We start from the raw sequence: 22,013 nt of genomic DNA on the forward strand, positions 1-22,013 counted from the left end.
ATATATCCATGTATAGAGATTATAGTTCCCGTCTAACACAATACTTGTGAATTCTTACCTACTTGGAACCAGAAGTTAAGTGTCTTATTCTATTAAAGACTAGTATTGTTGGAATTATGATAGTAAAATGGATCTGTCCATAGTTCTGTCCTTTATGTTTTTGAATAGGTGGTATAAATCTCTTTACCTACTATCTTCTATACGCTTTTATAATGACTTGCTTTTCAAATTTTAATAACACTTGAATTATAAAAATTAAGCTATCGCTTTTTAAAATTTTATTTTTAATGTAATTTTGGGGATTTTCTTCTTTTGTTTTAATTTAAAAAGCAGATGACTCCCTCTTGGAGGATTCAGCCCAGAAGCAAGCAGAGAAGGTTTTAATACCTAGCCAGGAACAAGTGTTTGCTGAATGCTCGCAGAAGAGGATTCTAGGACTGCTGGCGGCTATGTTACCACCTTTCAAATCAGTTAGTTCTTTTTACTTTCAATCTGTGTGGTTTTCTAGATATCACAAATAACATGAATAAAATTCATAGCAAATTAAATGTGGGAGATGGGCTCTTGTTGCTTACATGTTATCAAATGCGAATTAGAATGTCTTAAGACATTTCATATTACTGAGGAATGTAAGGGCTCGTTCCTGCGTGGGGGGAGAGGGAAGGGAATTTTAATTTATCTGTAAAGCAGTCTATCTTAACTGTTCAACAGCTGCAAAGTTTAAACCATCAGCTTAGGTTTACATGTCAGGTCAGCTTAACAGGTCAACAACAGAAGTGGGAACCTAGTTTCTCATTTCCTTTTGTCCCATTTGAAAAAGAATTAGAACAGAAGATTTTTGTATGTGCTATGACTTTGACTGAAACTCTTGTTTTCTTTCCCTGCCTTACTGAGATTTTTCTTTTTCCATAGGGCTCCACAATGTCTTTGATTAACCTGGAACAAATACTTCCACTGATGTTTCAGGTTGTGATCTCAAATGCTGGCCACCTAAATGAAACTTATCATTTAACATTGGGACTTCTGGGGCAGTTAATCCTGAGACTCATGCCTGCAGAAGTGGATGCTGCAGTGGCTAAAGTCCTTTCAGCCAAACATAATTTGTTTGCTGCGGGAGATGGGTCTACAGTGCCAGAAGGCTGGAAGACAACGCATCTTCTGTTCAGTCTGGGAGCTGTGTGTTTAGACAGGTGCTTTTTAATTTAAACCTATTACTCTCTGATGACTAATACTAATTTTCTTTTATGTGTGCCTCATGCATAGAGCCTTTTTAACAGAAATTCGATTAAACCTGTGCCCTGATCATGGGAAGGGCTTAGCATCTGCAGCCCTTGTTGCAGTGAGAATCTCTTGATTTCCTTCCAAAAGAAGGCCATCTGTTGAAGAGTGGCTTAATTTCCTGTGCTTACCTACATAGCATGTTATGGTAGAAGAAGTAAGGTTTGGAAACTTTGAGAAAAACCGAAATACAGTCCTATGTTTTTGTGTATGACATTAATTCTCTCCCGTTGAGTTACATATCTCTTGTGTAACTTGGGAAAGGTGGAGAGTGTGTCATGTGGTAACTATCACCAGTGCTGTGTTCCGGATCTGGCCCTTTTATCTGAGAGTATTAGAGAGAGGTTTTTGTACAGTAAAACTGCACTGGGAACAGCAAGGAGGGGCAGGGCAGATGTTCCATTTTGAAGATCTTTAGAAAGCTCTCAAGCATTCTAAGATTAATGTAATGCCTGTTATTATGACAGTGTTATTTTTCATTGTAGCTATGTTTTACAGGGAAGGTTCGTAAACAAATAGAAAAGCGTATGAAATTTAAAGGCAGATCATCCAGATGATCAGCTAAGGGAAAGATGTTTCTCAAAGACTAACTTCAGAGCAAGGAGGACAATCTCTAGATTATTGTGTAGTCCACAAAGAGAGCAGATAGTCACGTACGAGGGAAATAAACCACTTGCTGTTGTGCAAAGAAAAACTTCTGAGCTCTAAACTAAAATTAGGAATTAAAGGTGACAACGTTCAGGCGCACTTTGATTTGGGACTGTAAACCCTTTAAGAAAACAGTAGTATTTATGCTCTAGTGATGGAAAACAAAATAGAATTCATGTGTCAGCTGACGTGAAAGCTTCAAATATTTGGAAAAACAGTCATGTAACGATATGAAAGTCATAGCTATGACAGATTAACAATGATACGCTGTCTTGAGGAAAAATAGTTTCAGGTAAGTCTGTAGTCAGCCCTCCTAATACAGACTGCTCTTGCTTTCCAGTCGTGTAGGTCTGGACTGGGCAAGCTCCATGGCAGATATTCTTCGATCTTTGAACTCTTCTGCGCAGTGGCATAATGTGATCGCTGCTTTCACTGACCATTGCATTAAGCAACTGCCCTTCCAGCTAAAGCACACCAATATCTTCACTTTATTGGTGCTGGTTGGGTTTCCTGAGGTAAGTGGCCTATTGATACTAAAGGAAGCAAAATTGGTTAGAGCTTTTAGGTTTCTATTTCTAAACACTATGGATTTCATCAATTGGGGACATCCATTATAAACTGTCAAAACATGGTGTATGTCAGAGTTCACATCTTTCCACTTGCGCACAATTAATGTTTATTTAATGAAGAATAATGTAGCTGGTTTTGCCTTGTATTTCTTTGAGTGCTACTTATAACTATCCTGAGAAAACCAGCTTAGTATGTTTGAGTATCAAAAAGGGCTTTTTATGCAAGCAAAACAAATCAATCTCACTCTTGATAGTCATAACTCTGATATATTGCCTATGTAGCATTAAGTTGTTTGTTATAGGCATTTCTTTTCTAGAAAGGAACAGCCATTTTCTAAAGATCAGCAAATACCTGGCAGCGAGCAGATTTTTCAGCTAAACAATGCAATACCAAGTATAAGCAAATGTAACCAATATAAAAGATGACTGTGTATTTACAAATAAGTATTCCAAACCGTAATTGAAACTTTTGCTGTGATTTCAGGTGCTGTGTATGGGGACTCGTTCTGTGTACATGGATAATGCTAATGAGCCTCATAATGTGATCATCCTGAAGCATTTCACGGAGAAGAACAGGGCAGTTGTAGTAGACATCAAAACCCGAAAGAGAAAAACAGGTTTTGTGACATTTTTATTTTATCAAAGAATCACAGAGCATTTCCTTACAGTTTCTTATGGATACCCAAAAGCATATTTTAAGTAGACCACTTGATGCAGGTCTGCAGAGTTTGAATTTCGGTATTAGTAAGTCGCCTGATTTTCTACTCATAGATTAAATCAAATTGTGAAGCTTCTGCAGTAAAGATTATGGAGATTAATTTTCTTTTTAAAACTTTAACACTTTTTTTTATTCAGAAAAGGATTTAGGAAACTGTTGACCTATTAATTGAGGAATCTCAGAAATAGGCCTTTGATTAAACAATTGTTTCTGTTTTGAGATTTGCTTACTGCTTGCATCTTATCCTTTACAGATGTGTGCTTAATGTTCTAAAACAATTGCAAATTTAAAAAATGCACATGCTGCCTCTGTGTAGTTAGGTCCTGCTATATAAAGGAAAGGTACTCAGAGCCTGAACATTTTTGGGACAGGCCATTTTGTTGCTCCAAAAACACTCTGCGTTTTTATGAAGTGCCTGTTCCCACTGTGGGCAAGATTTGCTACCTGGTAGCAAATGAAGACTAAGAACAAACAGACACATACCCATTATCGATTGATTGCTTCTGAAATGGTGCCGTGTTGGCTGTTTTTTCCTGACCCTGTAAAAAAAGCATGCCGTGGGGACAGGCCTAACGTCTTTAATCATGTGCTTTACAAAATGTCAGTAGTCTATCTTCTCTGCTTTCCTTCTGTCTGGAAGAACTTGTCAAAACAGTTTGGATACCCCTAAACTTTGAGACAAAAACGTAAAAGAGCTATACAGCATGAAATGGTGTATACTCCAGGAAATGTGTCTGTATATTTTAGAATAATCCAATCTAGGACACATCAGTAGAGTGTGTTGGTTATTATGGTGTCTAAAGGCTATTAAAAAAAAAAAAAAAAAACAACAAAACCCACGAGAAAACAACAACAAAACCCCAGAGCTAGATGCTGCCTCCTGGGTCCCATTTGTTGTACCAGAAAGAATTTTCCTCCTGTATTTTCACCTTGTTTAAAAGCAACCCAAGCTAAACATTTAACATATAACAAATCAGTTGGATTTGTAGGAGCAAGGGTTTTCAGCTTTGGCATACATGACCTAATATTGTGAAGTTAATAAAGCACAGGTTGTCCTAAGATTTGACTATTGAAGTTCTCTAAAAGACACTTGGAAAAATCAACAGACTGAACTGCTTTTTGATACTGAAGATAAATTTGAATATAAAAGCTTTTTTGTTTTGGTTTGGTTTTTTTACTGTTGACATTTTAAACAGTAAGTTCAGCAAGATTGATTTCATCATATCAATTGCAGGCCAGAATTTTCCCCATTTTAATTGTAAAATACAACATGCGCTGCTTTGTATGCTGTACTGTTTATGTGCAAATATGCGCGATCAGCTGTTACCAGAAGTTACCTAGGGTTTTTTTAACTTGCACTGAAAAATGAAATATTTTCTTGACTGTTCAATGAATCTGAGACAATTTCAGTACAAGAATATAATTTTGCCACAGCAAAGCAGATAAGTGTTTTTCCTACAGTCTCTTTAATGTAACTGTGGTTATTAGAATGTGCTTCACAGATGGATCGGGTTCATGTCTCAGCCTACTCATATCTACCGGTAAGAAATGATTTCACAACATTTTAAGATGAACCTAGTGAATTGTGGTTTTTCTCTCTTGTAGTGAAAGACTATCAGTTGATTCAGAAATGTGGAGAAGAAGGCAGTGATTCCCAGACCCAGCTGAGACAGTACCTCCAGCACTTTGTCCTCATATCCACTCACCTTCTGCAAACCAGCATGGACAGTAGCTATGCTGAGGCAGTGGAGGCAACTTGGGTCTTGTCACTCGCTCTGAAGGGGCTTTACAGAACGCTTAAGGTATCTTTTGCCTGACACGTAGAATATAATAAATAAAAGATCACATTCTGCCTTGCACTACAGGAACTTGGGTATTGACTAAGCACATTGGGGAACTAACACAAGTTCATTTCTCTCCCAGCTGGCTCCTTTTATCCCCTGTCTGTAGGGGGTTGCAAATGTTGCTAGGCTTTAAATAGCATTCGTGAGTCTGAGTTGGAAGTTGGATCGCTTTTCCTCTGTGGGGGCTGGCAATTCATGAAAGCTGAAGAAGAAATTTATAGGGATAACACTTCGTGGAGTGAAGCTCACTTGTGCCTTTTCTTACTCCTGAAGTATTTGAAGTGGGAATCTGTATTTTTTTTTTTGACTGTCAGAGCAAAACAGATATCCAGTTACTACTCTGTGTGTGTGTCATAGATGATACTCTTAAGGTATTTGAAGTGTGGTTTGTATTTTGGGGTTTTTTAGGGAAATGAAAGAAAAAGATTCCCAACGTAGTTCATCTGGGCAGGAAATTTATCTGAGGCCGTGTGGTAAGGCCTTGCAAGCATTGTGATGCATCGTTCCCTTTTTACTTACTTACCTGTGTGTGTCTGTGTGTAGATCCATGGCTTTAAGGAGATCCAAGCTGCCTTTCTTCAATCTGGTTTGCTCAAGCTTCTAGTGAAGAAATGTAGCAAAGGAACTGGCTTCAGTAAGACCTGGCTTCTCAGAGACTTGGAGGTAAGAAAAGTTACGTTTTGTAAAAAGTCAGGCTGCACACAGTGGCATGAAAGGTTATGGCACTGCATTTCCCTTTTGTGAAGAAAGTCTCAAGAGTATTTCTAATTAGTCTTTATAAAAGTGTTCACTTAACCATATCCCTGAATCTGCCTTTCTCTGTCCTTCATAATTGTGTAGATAATAGTCTAGCTTCTTTAAAGCAGGAGCTGATTTTAATTAATCTAAATGTATTTGAAAGAAATGTGCGAGATGAGACATTAATCACCTACTCAGTTTCTTTTACGAATTTTATTTAGACTGTTCTTGAAAATGCCATTCTTCAATTTTAAAAATAATAATTAATCTCAAAGAAAAACCTTACTTGCGTTACTTGCTGACATGTACAAGGTATTACTGCAGTGCAACGTGGGGCGATCAATACGCCTGTGGGCACATTCTTTCTGAACGTTAGTTAATTGCTGGAAGATAAGTGTGGTTCAACTGTTAGTTATGTTTTATCATAGGCAAGAGTTGTCTTAATTCATACATAGGACTGTAGCAACAGTAAGAGAGAGAAAGTGTAATGCCCTGAAATTCCTCTGAAAAGTTGCTCCAAGGGGTTGGCTAGAAATACTGCAGAACTGGATCTGGACTGTGGGATGCTGCTGCCTCCTGACCTGCAGCCAGAGAACCAGCCCTGCCTCAGAGAGGTGTCCCACCTTCCTCCCCTTCGGGCAGCACCGTACCAAATCAGTGTTCTGCTCCGAGCACTAAAATGTCTCGCCAGAGCTCTGCCTGCATTAATCCTCAGAACTGAGGCTGACACAAATTGGAGGACGAAGGAAGTGCATAACATTATTTTTTTCCTGTTATGAGTACTACTGCTGTTGGCTGTGCTGAAGCCAATGGTATGTTTTCGAAGGAGGAGAGTGTGTAGGGGCGTCGCTGGCTTTTTGGAGATAGTCACCTCTGCTCTCTTCTTGTCTAAGAATCCTCAAACCTTTGATGTACTGAAATGGTTACATAATTATTTCCTCACTTTTGGCTAATCACTTTAAGTCTCTGTAGCAGCCTGGAAGGTGTAACTCATTTGTGAAGTGGGAAATGGTTTGGGTTTGTGTTTTGTGTGTGTGTGTTTGGTTTTTTTTCTTCTTTTTTTAGCTGCTGCTTCTTTTTAGAGTAGGATGTGTTAACCACTGTCCGAGTCTTATAATGTTCTTATAAAATGCTGATTGCAGCTACACTAATAATATCTACAGCTGTCACACCATATGCTACCTCTTTTCTGTATAGATTTTGTCAATAATGCTGTATTCCTCAAAGAAAGAGATCAGTTCCCTGGCTGAACGTGAGGATACTGAACTGGAAGAAAGGGAACAAGATCAAGATGTGGAGCAACCTGTTGTTGGTCCTGTTGATTTAGAGCAGAACAAACTTGATCCTCTGGAGGGTTTGGATGAAGCCACCAAAATATGCTTCTTGGTACTTAAACTTAATTTTACCTCTTTTGAAGTTACAGTGAATTTGCTAGTTGCATAACATAGCTGGTAGTTTATATGGCTGGTTTTCTTCTAAATTTACAGAATATGGGTCTATGATTTCAATGTATTGTTATCTAAAGGAAATAAACTAGAACTACAGTAATGAACACTACAAAATCATTATAAAGCTTTTTGCTAAATTACTTTTCATTTTTACTAATCCACATATTATGTTCATTAATTCTCTTACCTAGATGATAAGTGGGAAAATAATACCTAGGTCATTCTTAAAGAAACTCGTCTTTCTTTTTCCCCTGTAATGTCATCTTTTTTTTTTTTTTTCTTCTCCTTGCTCAGATGACACATGATGCACTTAATGCACCTCTCCATATTCTTCGAGCCATGTATGAGTTGCAAATGAAAAGAACAGATTCTTTTTTCCTGGAGGTTCAAAAGAGGTATGTGAATGACTGGGTCCAGCAGAAAAACAAAGTTACTAGGTGTGGGTGGTAAGCTAAAATCTAATAGGTACCGAGTAGAAATTGTTCCAAGGATACGATTTGGTTTTCATGTGTGAAAAAGTAAGGAAATAAACTCCTACTAAGTTGTATTTATGGAAACAAGTCACCATCTTCTGAAATACGTTGCATATTCTTTTCAATATGGTGACGCCCATATGAAGATCTACTATGTCTCTAAATTATCCTAACTGAGGAAGAATGGAGAGCTTACATGTGGCTTCTTGTAATCAAAGCATGTCGTGGAGCCACCATGTTCTCACAGAGATGAACAATTTTATAACATGTGAAATACTTGACTTGTTAGAACAGGGAAGCTAGTTAACATAATATGATAAAAATATGTAGAGTTTAATGAATCTTTCTAAAACAGAAGGTGGGAAGATTAATTTGCATTTAATTGCACTAATTTAGTTTGCATTACTTTCAAAACACGTTTGTGGGGCTTTTTTTTTCCTTTTGCCTCCTTTAAGGTTTGATGGAGATGTGATTACAACAGATGAGAGGATCCGAACGCTGGCTCAGAAATGGCAACCCAGCAAGCGTTTGAGGTTGGAGGAGCAGAGTTCAAAAGCAGTCGATACAGATATGATCATCCTACCCTGTTTGGTACGTACGTCTCCACAAAAAGAAGTAGTTGTGAAATAATTAATTTAGGCATTGAATAACTTCAGTTTTCCTTAGTAACTTCAAACCTGCGGGGTTTTTTTGGGTTTTTTTTGTTTGTTTGTTTGGGTTTTTTTGTTTGTTTGTTTTTTTTTTTTTTTAACATCTGGAATAATCTGTTCTTAATGTTTTACATCAAAATGAATGAGCAGGTACAAGAAGCGAGTATTTTTTCCTTGTAATTTCTTCTTTAAGGAAGCAAGAGAACTTGATTCTCAGGTCAGGAGAACAAATCGTGATTGCAGGCTGTAATTTCCTCCTTATACAGGAGAGATTGTATCTAATTACTGTAAGCTTATGCCCAAGTGTTACTTTTTTAGCATATTATTGTTATCTTACAGTAATTTCAGCAGAACAAGGAAACAAAACATTTGTTGTGTAAAGTAGACAGTACACTTGCAAGCTTGAGGTTTTGCATTCAATAGCATGGTCCCACAGCTCTTTGATTTATTTTGGGTGCTGATTCCTGGCTGTGTGGTATCACCAGCGCAGTTGTCTATCAGGTGCATAGCAAACTGGATCAAGGGCTTCCTGAAGTAGTTTCACATAATTATAAGGGGGGAAAAAAAAAAAAAGGGGGCCTTACAACAGCTTATACAGAGGCTGTGAAATATCCACCCCTGGGAATTCTCCAAACTTAACTGGACAAAGCCTTGATTTTTGAAGTTGGCTTAGCTTTAAGTCGGATTTGGACCAAACGATCTCTAAAGGTCCCTCTCAACTTGCCTCATTCTGTGTCACAAATAGCATGCGCTTTGCTGCTTTACCTCTGCAGGTCGGCTTAAATGAACGCTTCTGGTTAGAATTCTAACTGCTGTTTCTGCTTGTGCCTACAGTCATGAATGCATCAGTGTATAGTGAAGTCTGTTGACATAAACAGTCTTTTTGAGGAATTCTGTCCCTGTAGGTGCGTGAGAGATCACACTTTTGTGTTCTTTGATGCATCTGATTTTCAGTACGTAAAAGACAAATTCATTTGTAAATTCAGCTTGCAGTCTGATGGACTGGTCAGATATCCAAACATAAGGAAGTAAATTGCTGAGAGCCTGATTTCAAACTTGCGTTTCTTTTTTGCAGTCAAAGCCTGCGCTCTGTGATAAAGCAACAGAAGAAACCAATCCGGTCGCCCAGAAACTGATAACCAACACAGAGAGTGATCTACAGCTCAGTTATGCCAAGCAACGTCGCACTAAGAGTTCAATACTCCTGCACAAGGAGCTGGACTCTAGAAGTAAAAAGGCTGTGAGGGACTACCTGTATCGTGTCAATGAGGCAACTGCTGTTCTTTATGCCAGGCATGTGCTGGCATCACTGTTAGCTGAGTGGCCAGATGATGTGGCAATAAATGAGGAAATCCTAGACCTTAGTGGCCCAGCCCATATGACATACATACTGGACATGCTCATGCAGCTAGAGGAAAAGCAGCTATGGGAAAAAGTAAGTGGATTTCACTTATGTATGTGAACAAGCCCTGTGCCTACATGCCACGAGACTCTGACTAACAAAAATACTTGCGGTACCTTTTTTAAACTAAATTGAAACTCCAAAATTTAAATTAGTTCTGAAAAAGCAGTTGGAATCTGTCAGTGTCTTAATGTACTGATTTTGTTAACAGAAAATGGAAAAACTAGCTCCGTGGAGACAACTCTTCAGTTATGAAAGAGCTATATGGGAAAATAAATCTTGTCGAGAAATTGGTAAAATAGGCAGTCCGTTTTGAAAGCTGCTTTTTGTTAGATTTCAATGTGTATATTGTAATACCTGCTACTCCATTGATGAGCTGACTGTTACCGTGGTGGAAGTGATCTTGGAATTATAATAGAATGTTGTAATGAAAATGTCAGCTCAATGCTTCACTGCAGTCGAAGCAAATCAAGTGCTGCGAATCTTCAAAGAAGGAATTAAAAATAAAACAGAAGGCATCGTTATGCCACTGAACCACTAGTATGCTCGCATGTGAACTACAGCGTGTGACCTGCCTCCCTCATCTCATTTAAAAAAAAAAAAAAAGATGCAGTACGACTGGAAGAGGTCTGAAGAAGAGTGGCAGGGATTATTATAGCCGTGGAATAACTTCGGTATGAGGAACCAACTGGTTTTCTTCATCCTGGATCTTTGCCCTGTGGGGGCATTGAGGGAGGAGGAGTAATGAAAAAGTCTGTTCCTATTTCTCTAGTTTTAAAACAGTAAGCAGCATACAAAAGTTAACAGCAAGTATTATTCACTGGCCCTCCCAGTAAGAAAACAAAGGAGTGTCAGATTAAGGTAATAAGTGGCAGGTCCAAAACAAACCAAAAGAACTGGTTCTTGACACAGTATGTCATTGAAATTGTTGCCACAGGGTGTTTATATAGGTTCAGAAAGTGATGGGATGAACTGATAGAATAAATATCTGTTAAGGCATATTAAATACAAAAGCGTAGCCTTTGTCTTAGGCTGTTCTGCAAGTGTGTGGAGGCAAAGAATGCATTCAGGGAAGTATGCTACATACTGCCTTTGCCTTTTAAACTCCTTTCCCCCAAGAAATCCATTTCTGGCTGACGTGGAGATGAAGCCTTTTGTCTGAGCTTGCATTACGTTTTATAGGAGGAGTTAGAAAATTGCAGGTGAAGAGGTGTCATAGGTTGCTATAATGACCTGGAGAGGGCCTCGAGTAGCAGGACTCCCGATTCAGACCTTCTGTGCACTTTTGAAAAATAAGAAAAAGTGGAGACTCGGGTTGTTCAGAATTTTTATTTAGTGTGTCCTGATAGACTAGATGGCAGTTACTTGTATTTTTAAAGACTGAGCTCTTGCATCTAGTGCTTTCAAACACTGTAGCCACTTAACTGATACTTAATCATTCCTTCTTATACATGGCGTTGTACGTTTTGAAGGCTAAAACATATGACATATTCTGTTCAAATCAAAACCTGTAGGTATAGAAGGTAAAGGTGTCCGTTTATTATGTTAACAATGTTGTTTTAAAATTATCTTCGTTGTTTACAGCTTTAGTTTACTGTTAATTACTTTATAGATAAGCCTTGATTCTAGCATTTGTGGAAAGAGATGTAGCTAATAGCTGCCATGTTTTTATCAGATAAAGACTGAAAGATCTGGAACAGAGGACAGAGTAAAATCTTCTGCACTTATGGAGATGACACTTGTCGACATCATTTGTGAATTTGTCTTGTTTCTTGCTAGTAGCTCAATTCTCTCTTCTGAAATGTTGTGTGGCTAGAAATGACTCCTGTGTCAGTCATCAGCATGTAAGTTTGTAAATGTTGTTTTGATAGCAAATTGTATTTACGTGAGGTGTTGCTTCTCCCCAGATTCTACAGAAAGTACTGCATGGGTGCAGTGAGAGCATGCTAGGAACAATGGCATTGACAGCTTGCCAGTTCATGGAGGAGCCCGGAATGGCAGTCCAGATGCGTGAATCTAAACATCCTTATAACAACAATACTAATTTTGAGGTAAGTTATACATGTATTACAGTGCAGTGGATTTGCATGACTGGAAGACGAGTTGAAAAATATTAATGCTGCGTGTGTATACTTGTGGGACTTCTGTGCTTGAAGCACCTGTGAAATGTCCTCTTCGGTCTTGCTTTTGAAGAGGCTGATGCCAAATGACTGAGGCCTTGCCCTGTAAAAAATACGTTCAATAAGACACTTTAATGTAGTCCTAATTCAATCATGTGGAAAGTGAATGACTTAAATGGTTTTACTACCCGTGTGTTTGAAGCAGATCCTATGGTTAAATGGTTTCAGGGCCTTAATGAGCAAATATTTCTACCCTTTCATCCAAAGGTCTGTTTCACTTGGCCTGTTACTTCCTTGTGCTCCTAGATGAAAGCTAGGAGTGGAGTTCTTTTTCTTGTATTTCTCATTTTAGACTATATTCTCCTGACACAAACAGTTCCTGATTTTCCTCTTCTTTGTATTGTTTGAAGGTGTTTTTCTACTATATTTTGCTAAGTAATTATTGCCGCTGGGCAGTCCTGGGATTTTTAACTTCACTGCAGCTCTGATTCTTCTGATTTTTATTTTTAAAATGCATATAAACATTTAGATTCTGGCAATGAGATCAATGTCAGCAATGATTACAGCTTTTAAAAAACCAAAGCATTGCTAGCAATTAATTTTTACACTCCTAACAGCTAATGCAAAAATAGAGCATGCTTTACATTTGTTAAATTAGCTCCTGATAAAAATAACGAAGACTTTTTTTTCCCCTGTGGAGATGCTGTAATATTTGTTATATCTCCCTTGTTTGTATGGTGAAAGTTACGTGGCTTCTTGATGATATAGTATTACAGTATACAAAGACCATGTGTTTATTTCTCAGGATAAAGTTCACATTCCCGGTGCTATCTACCTCTCAATCAAATTTGACTCTCAGTGTAATACAGAAGAAGGCTGTGATGAGTTGCTCATGTCCAGCAGCAGTGATTTCCAGCAGGATCGGCACAGCTTCAGTGGGTCTCCACAGAAATGGAATGATTTTGAGCTTCCAGGTGAATATGCAGTGTTTTACAGTGCAAATGTATGGGATATTGCTGGTATCCAGGACTCTTGAGAGAGAAAGATGACAGTTAAATGCAGATGTTCCTGAGATGGGGGGGGGGGGAATCCTTTTCTTGTCCCAGTCTGTTTGCTCTGATGTGCTGCTCTTGCATTTGTTTCTTAAAAGTAGGTTTATCTGTTGTTCTGCTACTTGACCTTTTTTTTTTTTTTTTTTTTTCCATGCCTCAGTCAAAGCATGCACTTAGCTACTGGAAACAAATTTTAATCTTGATTCTGTTCCAACACAGTCCTTGTTCTGCACGATATTCACTTACATTGTTTCTGCCTTGTCTTACTTTCCACAGGAAGCACATTTAAAAAAAGAAAAAAAAGATAGGCTTATCTCTTGTCTCTGTGCTATACTAGCGTTCAGAGCAAATAGCGTGTGCCAATGCCTTGTCGCCAGTTGTTGCCACAGAGCATAGCTGGAAAAAAAAAAATCAGTCATTTGACTGACAACTTCAGTCTGTATTCTCTAAGCACGTTTTTGATAACACAGGAGCAAATGCCAGTGAGCTGAAGGACTGCATGGTCCCATGCTTCCTATGTTAAGTTGCTTTAACCCACTGAGCGCTGTGGCATTGCAGGAAGGTTTTGACTTTGAGTACTGTCAGTAGCTGTAAATAGATTTAGGAACTTTCTTAGCAAAGCAGTTTGGGTTACAAGGTGCTAGTTAGAAACAAATGTGTGCTCTGTAGAAAGACTTTGGATTTTTATGAACTCGTTTCTGTCCTCCTTTTCCTCCCAAATAGTTGCAGAGGTTTGCCAAGAAACTGAACTTTGAGGCCCATTGTTTTGGAGCAGCCTTGGCTGTGAAACTCGAGTTTCACCTTGTGAAACTTCATTTCCAGCCAAGGCTGTCTGGATTAAGGCTCTTGATTTCACTCACCAGGCTTTAGCTGAAACCAGGCATTTGAAGGCTTCTGGGCTTTTCATTTGATGGCAGGGCTTTCTCAAGACTCCTAGGAGTAGGGGAGAGCAGTGGCTCCATTTCATGATGAAAAGAGGAGCCGGGTTTTAGATTTTTTTTTTTCTTTATATTTTTTTAAATCCTAAAAAGTATTTTCAAAATTTTTCTTCTTCGTGAAATTTGAAAATTCTGCTTCCCAGCGAAAACTAGCATGCTTGTCCCAGGGCGATAGGATTTTTCATGAAACAGAAGGAAATTTTAAGTTTTAACCAGATCTAATATTACAGAGCACAATAGGTAAGGATATGTTTTGTTTAGCGTTACAGCTAACTACCAGTGCTTATCTCTGTGAAGCTGTAGATGCTACAATGACAAGAACTTCTTGAATGTTCCACTGCCTGATAGTGAAATGGTCAAACATTTTGATAGTTCTTCCACTTTTAAGTGGTTAAGTTTAACAGTTTTGTTCCCTAGAGTAAAAGCATGCAGTTTAATTTTCTGACCTGTAAAAGCAGTTCAACTTTACTTTTGTATTTTTTTAACCTTTTGTTTAATGGACTGTGAACTCGGCTGCCTATGTAGAGGTTCTTTTTTCATAAATCATAACTGATCCATAACACAATTGGAAAAGTAAAGTTTAACTGTGTACAATATAGAGTTTCTTTAACTCCCTCTTCTTCTATGTAGTTGACAAAAACTTAAGAGACATAATTCTTGTAAGTGTGTTTATACAGTGGAAACCATTCTGCCTTCTGTTTCAGCCTCCTGTTTATCATACTGTTCTGTGCATTTCATAATTACCAAAAAAATAAAAGATCACCTCTCTTGAATAATGATATCTAGGATTAATTTATGACAGACTTTTCATTTGAATTGTATTTGTGACAGCCAAACTAACTCAGAAGGTAGTAACGTGGATTTTCTTCCTTCCCTGGTACGCAGGAGACACACTCTATTACCGATTTACTTCTGACATGAGTAACACTGAGTGGGGTTATAAGTTTACAGTGACAGCAGGTCATCTTGGAAGGTTTCAGACAGGTAAGCACTGCTCAGAAGGTATTGGACAGGACTTTTTGGAGTTATTTTGACGAGCTTTGACAGACTTGTGGTTATCCCTTTTTTTGACTTAGCATTTGCTGTCTCCAGTGTTTTGGAAATAACGCGATTAGTTTTGTTCAAGTTGAAACTTGACTGATGTCTCTTGCTTGCTGGGACTTTATGCTAGAAATACGAAATCTTCACAGAGACTTGGAGATAATTATAATAATGTTATTTGCGTTCAAGTCTCATTGTATGACAGTAATTACACACAGGATTTAGTGAACACTCCAAGGTGCTGTAATTGGAAACAGAAATAATTGTAATTGTGTTTTTCAACAGTAGTTATCCATTAAAATAGGCTGGTTCTGGACCTAATTTCTAGATATAGCATGAAAAGTTTTGTTAGTTTATTTTAGAGCTTAAATATTTTTAATAGAATTGAAGCTGGTGGATGACTTGTAATCAGCAAAACTCTACTGCATATCACATAATAGTGAGGACCCGTGTTTGGTTTGCCTGATTTGGGCAAAGCTTTAATTTCAGATAGGATTCTTTCTAATTTTTAATCTAAATTTTGCCCCAGAAAATATTTGCGATGTCAGGATGTAATCTAGAATTATCTCAGATTTGTTTGGTGTTTTTCTTCGATATTTCTTGCTTGCCAGAGCAGTACTTATATATGGAGAAAACTGAATATATGAACAGAATGGGTCCCTACAAAAGTAACAGCTGTTTGATTTTTTTTTATTTTATTTTTTTTTCCCCAGGGTTTGAAATTCTAAAGCAGATGCTGTCTGAGGAAAGGGTAGTTCCTCACCTCCCACTGGCCAAAATCTGGGAATGGCAGGTCGGGGTAGCATGCCGTCAGACTGGTCACCAGCGTTTGAAGGCTATCCACTTGCTCTTGAAGATAGTGCAGTGCAGCGCCCAGAGGTAGGTGCACTGTTCTACGTTGTACACTAAAAGGCAAAGGGCAGGAGAAGAAAAAGTTACTACGCTGATATTATTTTGAAGCCAAAAAACCATGATTTGAAGTAGGTATTCTTAATTTGCCTTTCAGATACCATTCACAGTGCCTTGATAGCAGAAATTTATTATAAGCGGGTTTTGTAAATATTTTCTCTTCTTTCTTGGCTTTTAACAAGGTTCAATGAATTCAAATTTTGTTGTAAAGAAAAAAAAAAATCTCCCCAAAACAGGAAAAAAAATACATTTAAATTAATTTTTCTAGAAATTTACTCTCTTTGTATTAGTCGTACTTCAGAGTTAAGGTGAGGATGGAATAATAAACTGGTGAAACGATGATCTGATTCTCTATGTAAAGGAAATAACTTTTAAATTATTACTTTTAGTTAGTTGTACCACTAAGCCTGTGATTGAGTTTTAGAAGGGATAGGTGTGCTAATGCTTAAGTGTGTATGGCATGGGTATTTCTTACGAAAATACACATTCAAAAGCTGTTGAGCTTTTACAGTGTTTTGCAAATGTGTATACTCACATTAACTCAATAGAAATGCTGGAAACAAAGTCAGCAATTCTGGAACGCTGACATTTATCTCAGTTATGTCCTTTCAGTTAAGAACAAGCAAAATCATGAAAACAGCAGCATCGTACTAGCTTACTTTGATAGAGAGAAGTCAAAAAGTATATTCACATATAGTAATAAAAATGGACAATTACATAAAACCATTGCTTGACTCTGTAAATTTTAGATACACTGATCTGCAGCCAAGTCTGAAAAACTGATTTTGGTATTACTTGTAATCATGGATTTATTATTTTTTCAAGTTCCCTTAGTTTTTTCATCAGAAAATGTCTGCTTTGTCATGTGGACAACAAATTTAATTGCTAAAAGGTCGAGTCTCTGTTGTGCTTATAGTATTTAATATTTTTCTTGTGTTAATCTGATGATAGATTCTGAAATTGAGTTTCCCCTCTTTTCCCCCCTACTGAATGATATTTGTCATCCTGTCTGTATGGTAAGTGACATTTGGGTTAGCTAGCTTTAACTCAGGAGTAGGAAGGAGGCAGGGTTGGAATTGTTTGTGAAGCTGTATATCAGGTTTTGTCTGTCTGCTCTATACAAGGGCATCACCTGCTTAGTGCTGTAGTTCGGTATTGTATAATTGCAAGCAGTGGAGCTCGAGCATTTAGCAAAGTGATGTATATAGTTATTTTAAAGTCCTCATTTCAGGAGGCCGCTCAGTTTTAGAAAAGTCATTTAGACATATTCATGGATATGAGGTTTTCTGCACTTCACTGATTCAGAATGAAATTCATTGTGCTGAAACACCCGACTGAATTTAGATTTTAAAATATTTCTTGTTTCTTCCTTCATTTATACATCTAACTGTCAAAACCGCATGGTTTTGTTCTCTTAAATTTGTTTGGTTTCTTTTTTTTTTTTTTTTTTTTTTAATTCCCTCCCAGAAATGGGCATAAGATCATGGTTACTCACTATTTCATCACTGTTTCATTTAAATTACTTTTTTCCAGGGACTGTGACCTCACCTTGTTGAAGCCACTCTGGCAGCTCTTCACCCATATGGAAAACAACTTGTGTCATGACATGACCAAGCCTGGTATTCTCCTTCCTCTTCATCGTGCACTTGCAGAACTCTTCTTTGTTACAGAAAACAGAGTTACTGTAAGCAGTTCCTGTATTTGTATCCCTCCTCTCCCCAGTGCTGGGAATGATACGTAGTTCAGTGTTAAACTAAATGCAGTTTTCCTTTATATTGGCAAAGTTCATCAGAGCTTTAGACACATTAACGCTTGCGGAGTCTGGTAGCAAATTCTAATAGAGGGGCATACTGTTGCCTTATCCATCGTGGGACCTTAAGTAAGAGTCATGACTCTTCCTTGTGCGATTGAGGCAGTAGGCCCTAAAGACACTCTTTATTCTGAGAGGAACGCTGATTTAATAATTAATTTAAAGGTATTTGAATATGTTTTTCCTTGAGTTGATTTTGAACGTTACATATGAACGGTCTGTAATGAACTGATGGCTGTGGTCACAAACTCTGTTCTAGTCCAGGAGAGTCTTGTGTGTAGTTCTGACACCTTTCGTTCTTGGGGACTGTTACAATGATCAGCGTTTTAACGTTAATTACTAGGATGATATCTTTGGTAGAAACGTTGGTGTTCATTGAATGCTTTCTGGCTGCAGGAGCTTGGATCTCTACAGGAGTATTTGCTTGCCTTAAATACTGAAGATCATCTTCATCGCTGCACAGCACAGGTAATAAGATTGCACAACCCCAGAGATAATGTGTTTTTGTGATATTTTTCTGACAGACAGAGATAATGAATGATTTCTGATTGCCCAGTGGAGTTTTATAAAATAGATATGAATGTACTTGGGCTTTACAATACTGTGACAGGCCTCTGAAATTTGTAAATGAACTACGTGCAAATGCTGTTTGCCTTTAACAGTCAGATGATGGGCCACAAACTGGCTGTTGGGTGTAATCAGGTGTATCTGTTTTACCGAATTGACCTCGCAACTGCCAAAACGTGGAAATGGGGGAGGGGGCTGGTCTTTCGGCAACTGGAAATGCAGTTGCCTTGCTGAAACTGCCTGGATGCATGACAGTTACTGCACTACCAGGAGATGACCAGGTAGAAACAGGATGGTTATTTATCTGTTTCTGTTTCATTTCATACAAGGATTCCTTTACGGTTTTGGATTGAGGACAATCTTTGACGTGATGTTGTTTTTCCTTCTCTCTTCTAGGCCCTGAAAAACATTGCTGCTATCAGCCTTGCCATTAACTATCCGAACAAATCAACAAGTTTCTGGAATGTTTAATACTGGCTCAGGCCAGAGTGCATGGGATAGAGTAGTTTGTCCATAGGACATTGGAACAAACATCTTAACTCCGTTCAGGAAAAGTTCCTTCAGCTTCAGTGTATGAGCACTCTGCAGCCTGCCTTCCTTCCACCTTGATGTAGAATTTGTAAAAGTAAAAGCGCACTTCAATGAAAAAGCACATCTTGAAGTAACTCACGCGTCGCCTACAGTTATGTATGCACATATTGTAGCATGTTAGAGTAAACAGAACAATATTTTTTTTTATTCAGAGGAAGTAAACGAAAGAAGGTAGCTGAAGTATGAGAATGGAAGGCCCCCGCGTTGGTATCGTCTGCTCCCAAGGAAACTTGATTGATGGAACGTGACAGCTTTGAAAATACGGCTGAACTCGGAGTGACGCCGTCAGCAGCATCTATTATATGTCATTGACGTGAAATAGGCAAACCAGAATCTGGTGGGCTGACACAGAAATAGTCCACACTTGAATCCTGTCATGTTTGCTTTTGCTTTGAAGGCTACTACCCAAGGAAAAGAACTTTAATCCTTACTAAACTACAGGTTGTAAAACAAATTCTGGGTGATTTCGCATAGCAGTTAATGGATTCCAGTTTCAGAGCATCCTCGTGCAAGAGATTAATGTTTCTCCTGTTCTTTGATTCAATCAGCTGAATCATCTCTTCTTACCTTTAATTAATCTCCAATGTGTTATTCTAAATAGTACGTGATTCTAGTGCAGAGAGCAAAGGCCAGCGTCCCTTCACAAAGCAGTGGTAATATGAAGAACTGAGGAACTTACATGTTTCTCGAAGGTCACATCTTTCCAAGAAATTATTCATGAGGCTTTTGTCTTTTAATTATTTCGATACTAGTGGCTTAGGAGGTCTTTCTCGGCAACTGGGAACCCAGACTCCCAGCACTCAGGGTGGGGGTTAATGATCAATCCAGGCTTATCTTATAGAGCAATAACTGCATTACTCTTAGTGAACATGGAATGAATTGCAGACCTTCTATGCTGAAATAAATTGGCTTTCTTCCTGCTCAACTACACTGGTTATTCCCTTTCCAAAGAGTTAAAAAGAACATGGAAGGATTTAGGGGCGTATTTTGTATGTTCTTATACAGTGCATAGAGCTGGTCTTGTCAAGTATGAATTCAGAGAACTTTTTATGCTAATTATTTTCTTCTTCCCTTCTTCACCTCAACATTAGGATATGGGAAAAAAGGCTACTACAAAGCTTCAGTAGTAACTGAATGCAGGGTGTGTAAAGGCAGTGGCTCTGTCAGAAGGGACTATGCTTATTGACCTTGCTTGGCCAAAAGGTGAGTGGTGCCTAAATAGCAATGTGCAACGTGCACAGGAGCACCGCTTTGGGGGATGACCTCTGAACTGATGGTCTTATCAGCGGGGGCTGGAATTTTAAGGGTAGTCCAATCTCCCTCTGAGAGGGAAACGTGCAGTAATACACCCCCTTTTTTTGGATGGCCTCAGGTGCTGTAGTTAAAGACGTTTTGACTTCTGTTCAGCCAGGTGAGTGCAAAGCTTCTTCAGGGGATGAGGTTGAATCAGAATGTGATTATTCTGCCTGAAAGACTTAAAACTGAAGACCAAGAAGCACTATGCTGAAGCCATTGCCTTCAGGAATGGAGTGGCCCTCTTAGCAAATGAGAATGCCAGAATTCAGGAAAAACGTACTATTTATCAAAGACTGAAAGGAGGTGGAGAGATACTGCTCTGAAACCCCTCCTCCAGTATACCGCAGTTGAAGGTTAAAGCCCTCCTTCCTTCCTGAACGAGATCACGATGGGAGGGGAGTTATCAAAGTTGTGGCATATCTTTTAATGCATGGATCATTTTGTTCCCACATCCGAGTAACGTATTTGAGTTTGCAGTCTCACTGCAGGGGTGTCTGAGAGATCCCTGAGGAACCAACTGTGTCCCACTTCCTAATAGCATGAACAGATTCTGGGAACGGGGAGTTGCTCCGCCAAAATGAGACGTCCTTAAGGCTACTTTAGGGAGTCATATCGATGGGCCAGGTGAGCATTTTGAAATTGCTCTTCTGAAGCAGTAGGACTTTCTATTCACTGCCTCAGTGTGAACCCATGGCTAAGCAGTCAAGGATATGCAATGGGCTGATTTGCTAAGGCATGTAGCATGCTCGTGAGATCTGCCTGTTTTAGTCAAAGAAGGCTTTTTTCTTTTTTCACATCAGGGATGAAGACTGTAAATAAACCATTCATAGAACCTGTCATGGCTCTCATACTCACATTTTTTTCCATTGGACTGTCTTTTTGCTTTCTGTATGAAGACATGAGACTGCAAGGATGACACAGGAGTGGCCAGTGTTCCTTACTAGGTGTACCACTTAACTTACTCTACCAGCAGTAACTGGCCTTGTGAGGCAGTCGTCTTGCCCTGAAGGGACTGTCTAGGAACAGTGTCCACTAAATATAATTTCTACCCACTAGATGGAACTGAAGGACTGTGACCTGGGCTGACACTGAATCTGTTGCTGCCTTACAACTCGATCATTCATTATGGATTTTTTAAGAGATAAGAAACACTGATTTTTTTTTTTTTTTGGATAGTTTTAATAGTTTTAAAGAAAGAGGAAGAGAATACTGATAATGAATATTCATGATCAATCACATTTTGAAAATCCTGCAGCAGTTCCAAGTGAATGCGGATGATAATATTGAATAGTATAAAACTGTCTGGAAAACAGGTATGCTGAAAAAAATGTGCCTAATATTAAAAAAAAAAGAAAAAAAAAAAAAAAAAGTTGTCCTGCCTGAATGACCTATGATGTGTTTAAAACAAACCATATTGTTCCTAATGATACATTTTACTTGCTTTCATTAAACACTTAAAAAAGAGAGTTTTATAATTTCTTTTCTTACAGGTTTACTACTTTGCAATTTTTATCAGTTGTTTAAAATATATCAGACCTTTAGATTTATTCCAGTTCAGTTCAACATGTAAAAAGAAAGCTACAGATGTGGGTAAAATATGCAAATGAAGAGAAATATATTGTAAAAATTCTATAAAAACAAAAAAGTACAACCTGGTGTCTGTTTTTTTGTTTGCTTTTCTCCTCTCCTCACTGAATGTTAAATGCTTGACTTTGCAGCGAGATCCAGGGGTTTTCTTACGATTCTTTGTTTTCAGTGCCTGTAAGCAAACCCGCTTTTCCTCATGCCGTTAGTGTATATCTGATAGTGTATTGAACTAGGCAGGGTCCATGCTTCTGGAGTCGTCTCTTAAATTCCAGCCCTGCTGTTTACATTCCCGTGGCCTTACCCTAAAAATGAAGTTTTCCCATGGATCCGTGTT

The 22,013-nt window shown here is 38.3% G+C and overlaps 1 protein-coding gene across 3 annotated transcripts in view; it reads left to right on the forward strand.

Annotated features, from left to right (window-relative positions):
- The window catches only part of ZZEF1 (zinc finger ZZ-type and EF-hand domain containing 1), a 60,100-nt gene extending 38,352 nt beyond the window's left edge, over nt 1-21,748 (forward strand). For 2 of the 3 annotated variants that reach the window (XM_082328663.1, XM_082328665.1), the window contains exons 39-55: nt 331-470; nt 913-1,190; nt 2,267-2,441; nt 2,980-3,112; nt 4,819-5,015; nt 5,601-5,720; nt 6,993-7,181; nt 7,538-7,638; nt 8,172-8,307; nt 9,442-9,801; nt 11,676-11,819; nt 12,694-12,862; nt 14,764-14,862; nt 15,633-15,798; nt 17,362-17,512; nt 18,035-18,106; nt 18,602-21,748. In XM_082328663.1, the coding sequence (XP_082184789.1) occupies nt 331-470; nt 913-1,190; nt 2,267-2,441; nt 2,980-3,112; nt 4,819-5,015; nt 5,601-5,720; nt 6,993-7,181; nt 7,538-7,638; nt 8,172-8,307; nt 9,442-9,801; nt 11,676-11,819; nt 12,694-12,862; nt 14,764-14,862; nt 15,633-15,798; nt 17,362-17,512; nt 18,035-18,106; nt 18,602-18,676 (2,705 nt within the window). In that variant the 3' untranslated portion in view covers nt 18,677-21,748. The remainder of the gene's footprint in view (nt 1-330; nt 471-912; nt 1,191-2,266; nt 2,442-2,979; nt 3,113-4,818; nt 5,016-5,600; nt 5,721-6,992; nt 7,182-7,537; nt 7,639-8,171; nt 8,308-9,441; nt 9,802-11,675; nt 11,820-12,693; nt 12,863-14,763; nt 14,863-15,632; nt 15,799-17,361; nt 17,513-18,034; nt 18,107-18,601) is intronic. The other variant, XM_082328664.1, reaches the window with a different exon arrangement.
- Nucleotides 21,749-22,013: the final 265 nt, after the last annotated feature.

The sequence above is a fragment of the Platalea leucorodia genome, assembly GCF_965183815.1.
Source record: "Platalea leucorodia genome assembly, chromosome: 16".
Classification (NCBI taxonomy): domain Eukaryota; kingdom Metazoa; phylum Chordata; class Aves; order Pelecaniformes; family Threskiornithidae; genus Platalea; species Platalea leucorodia.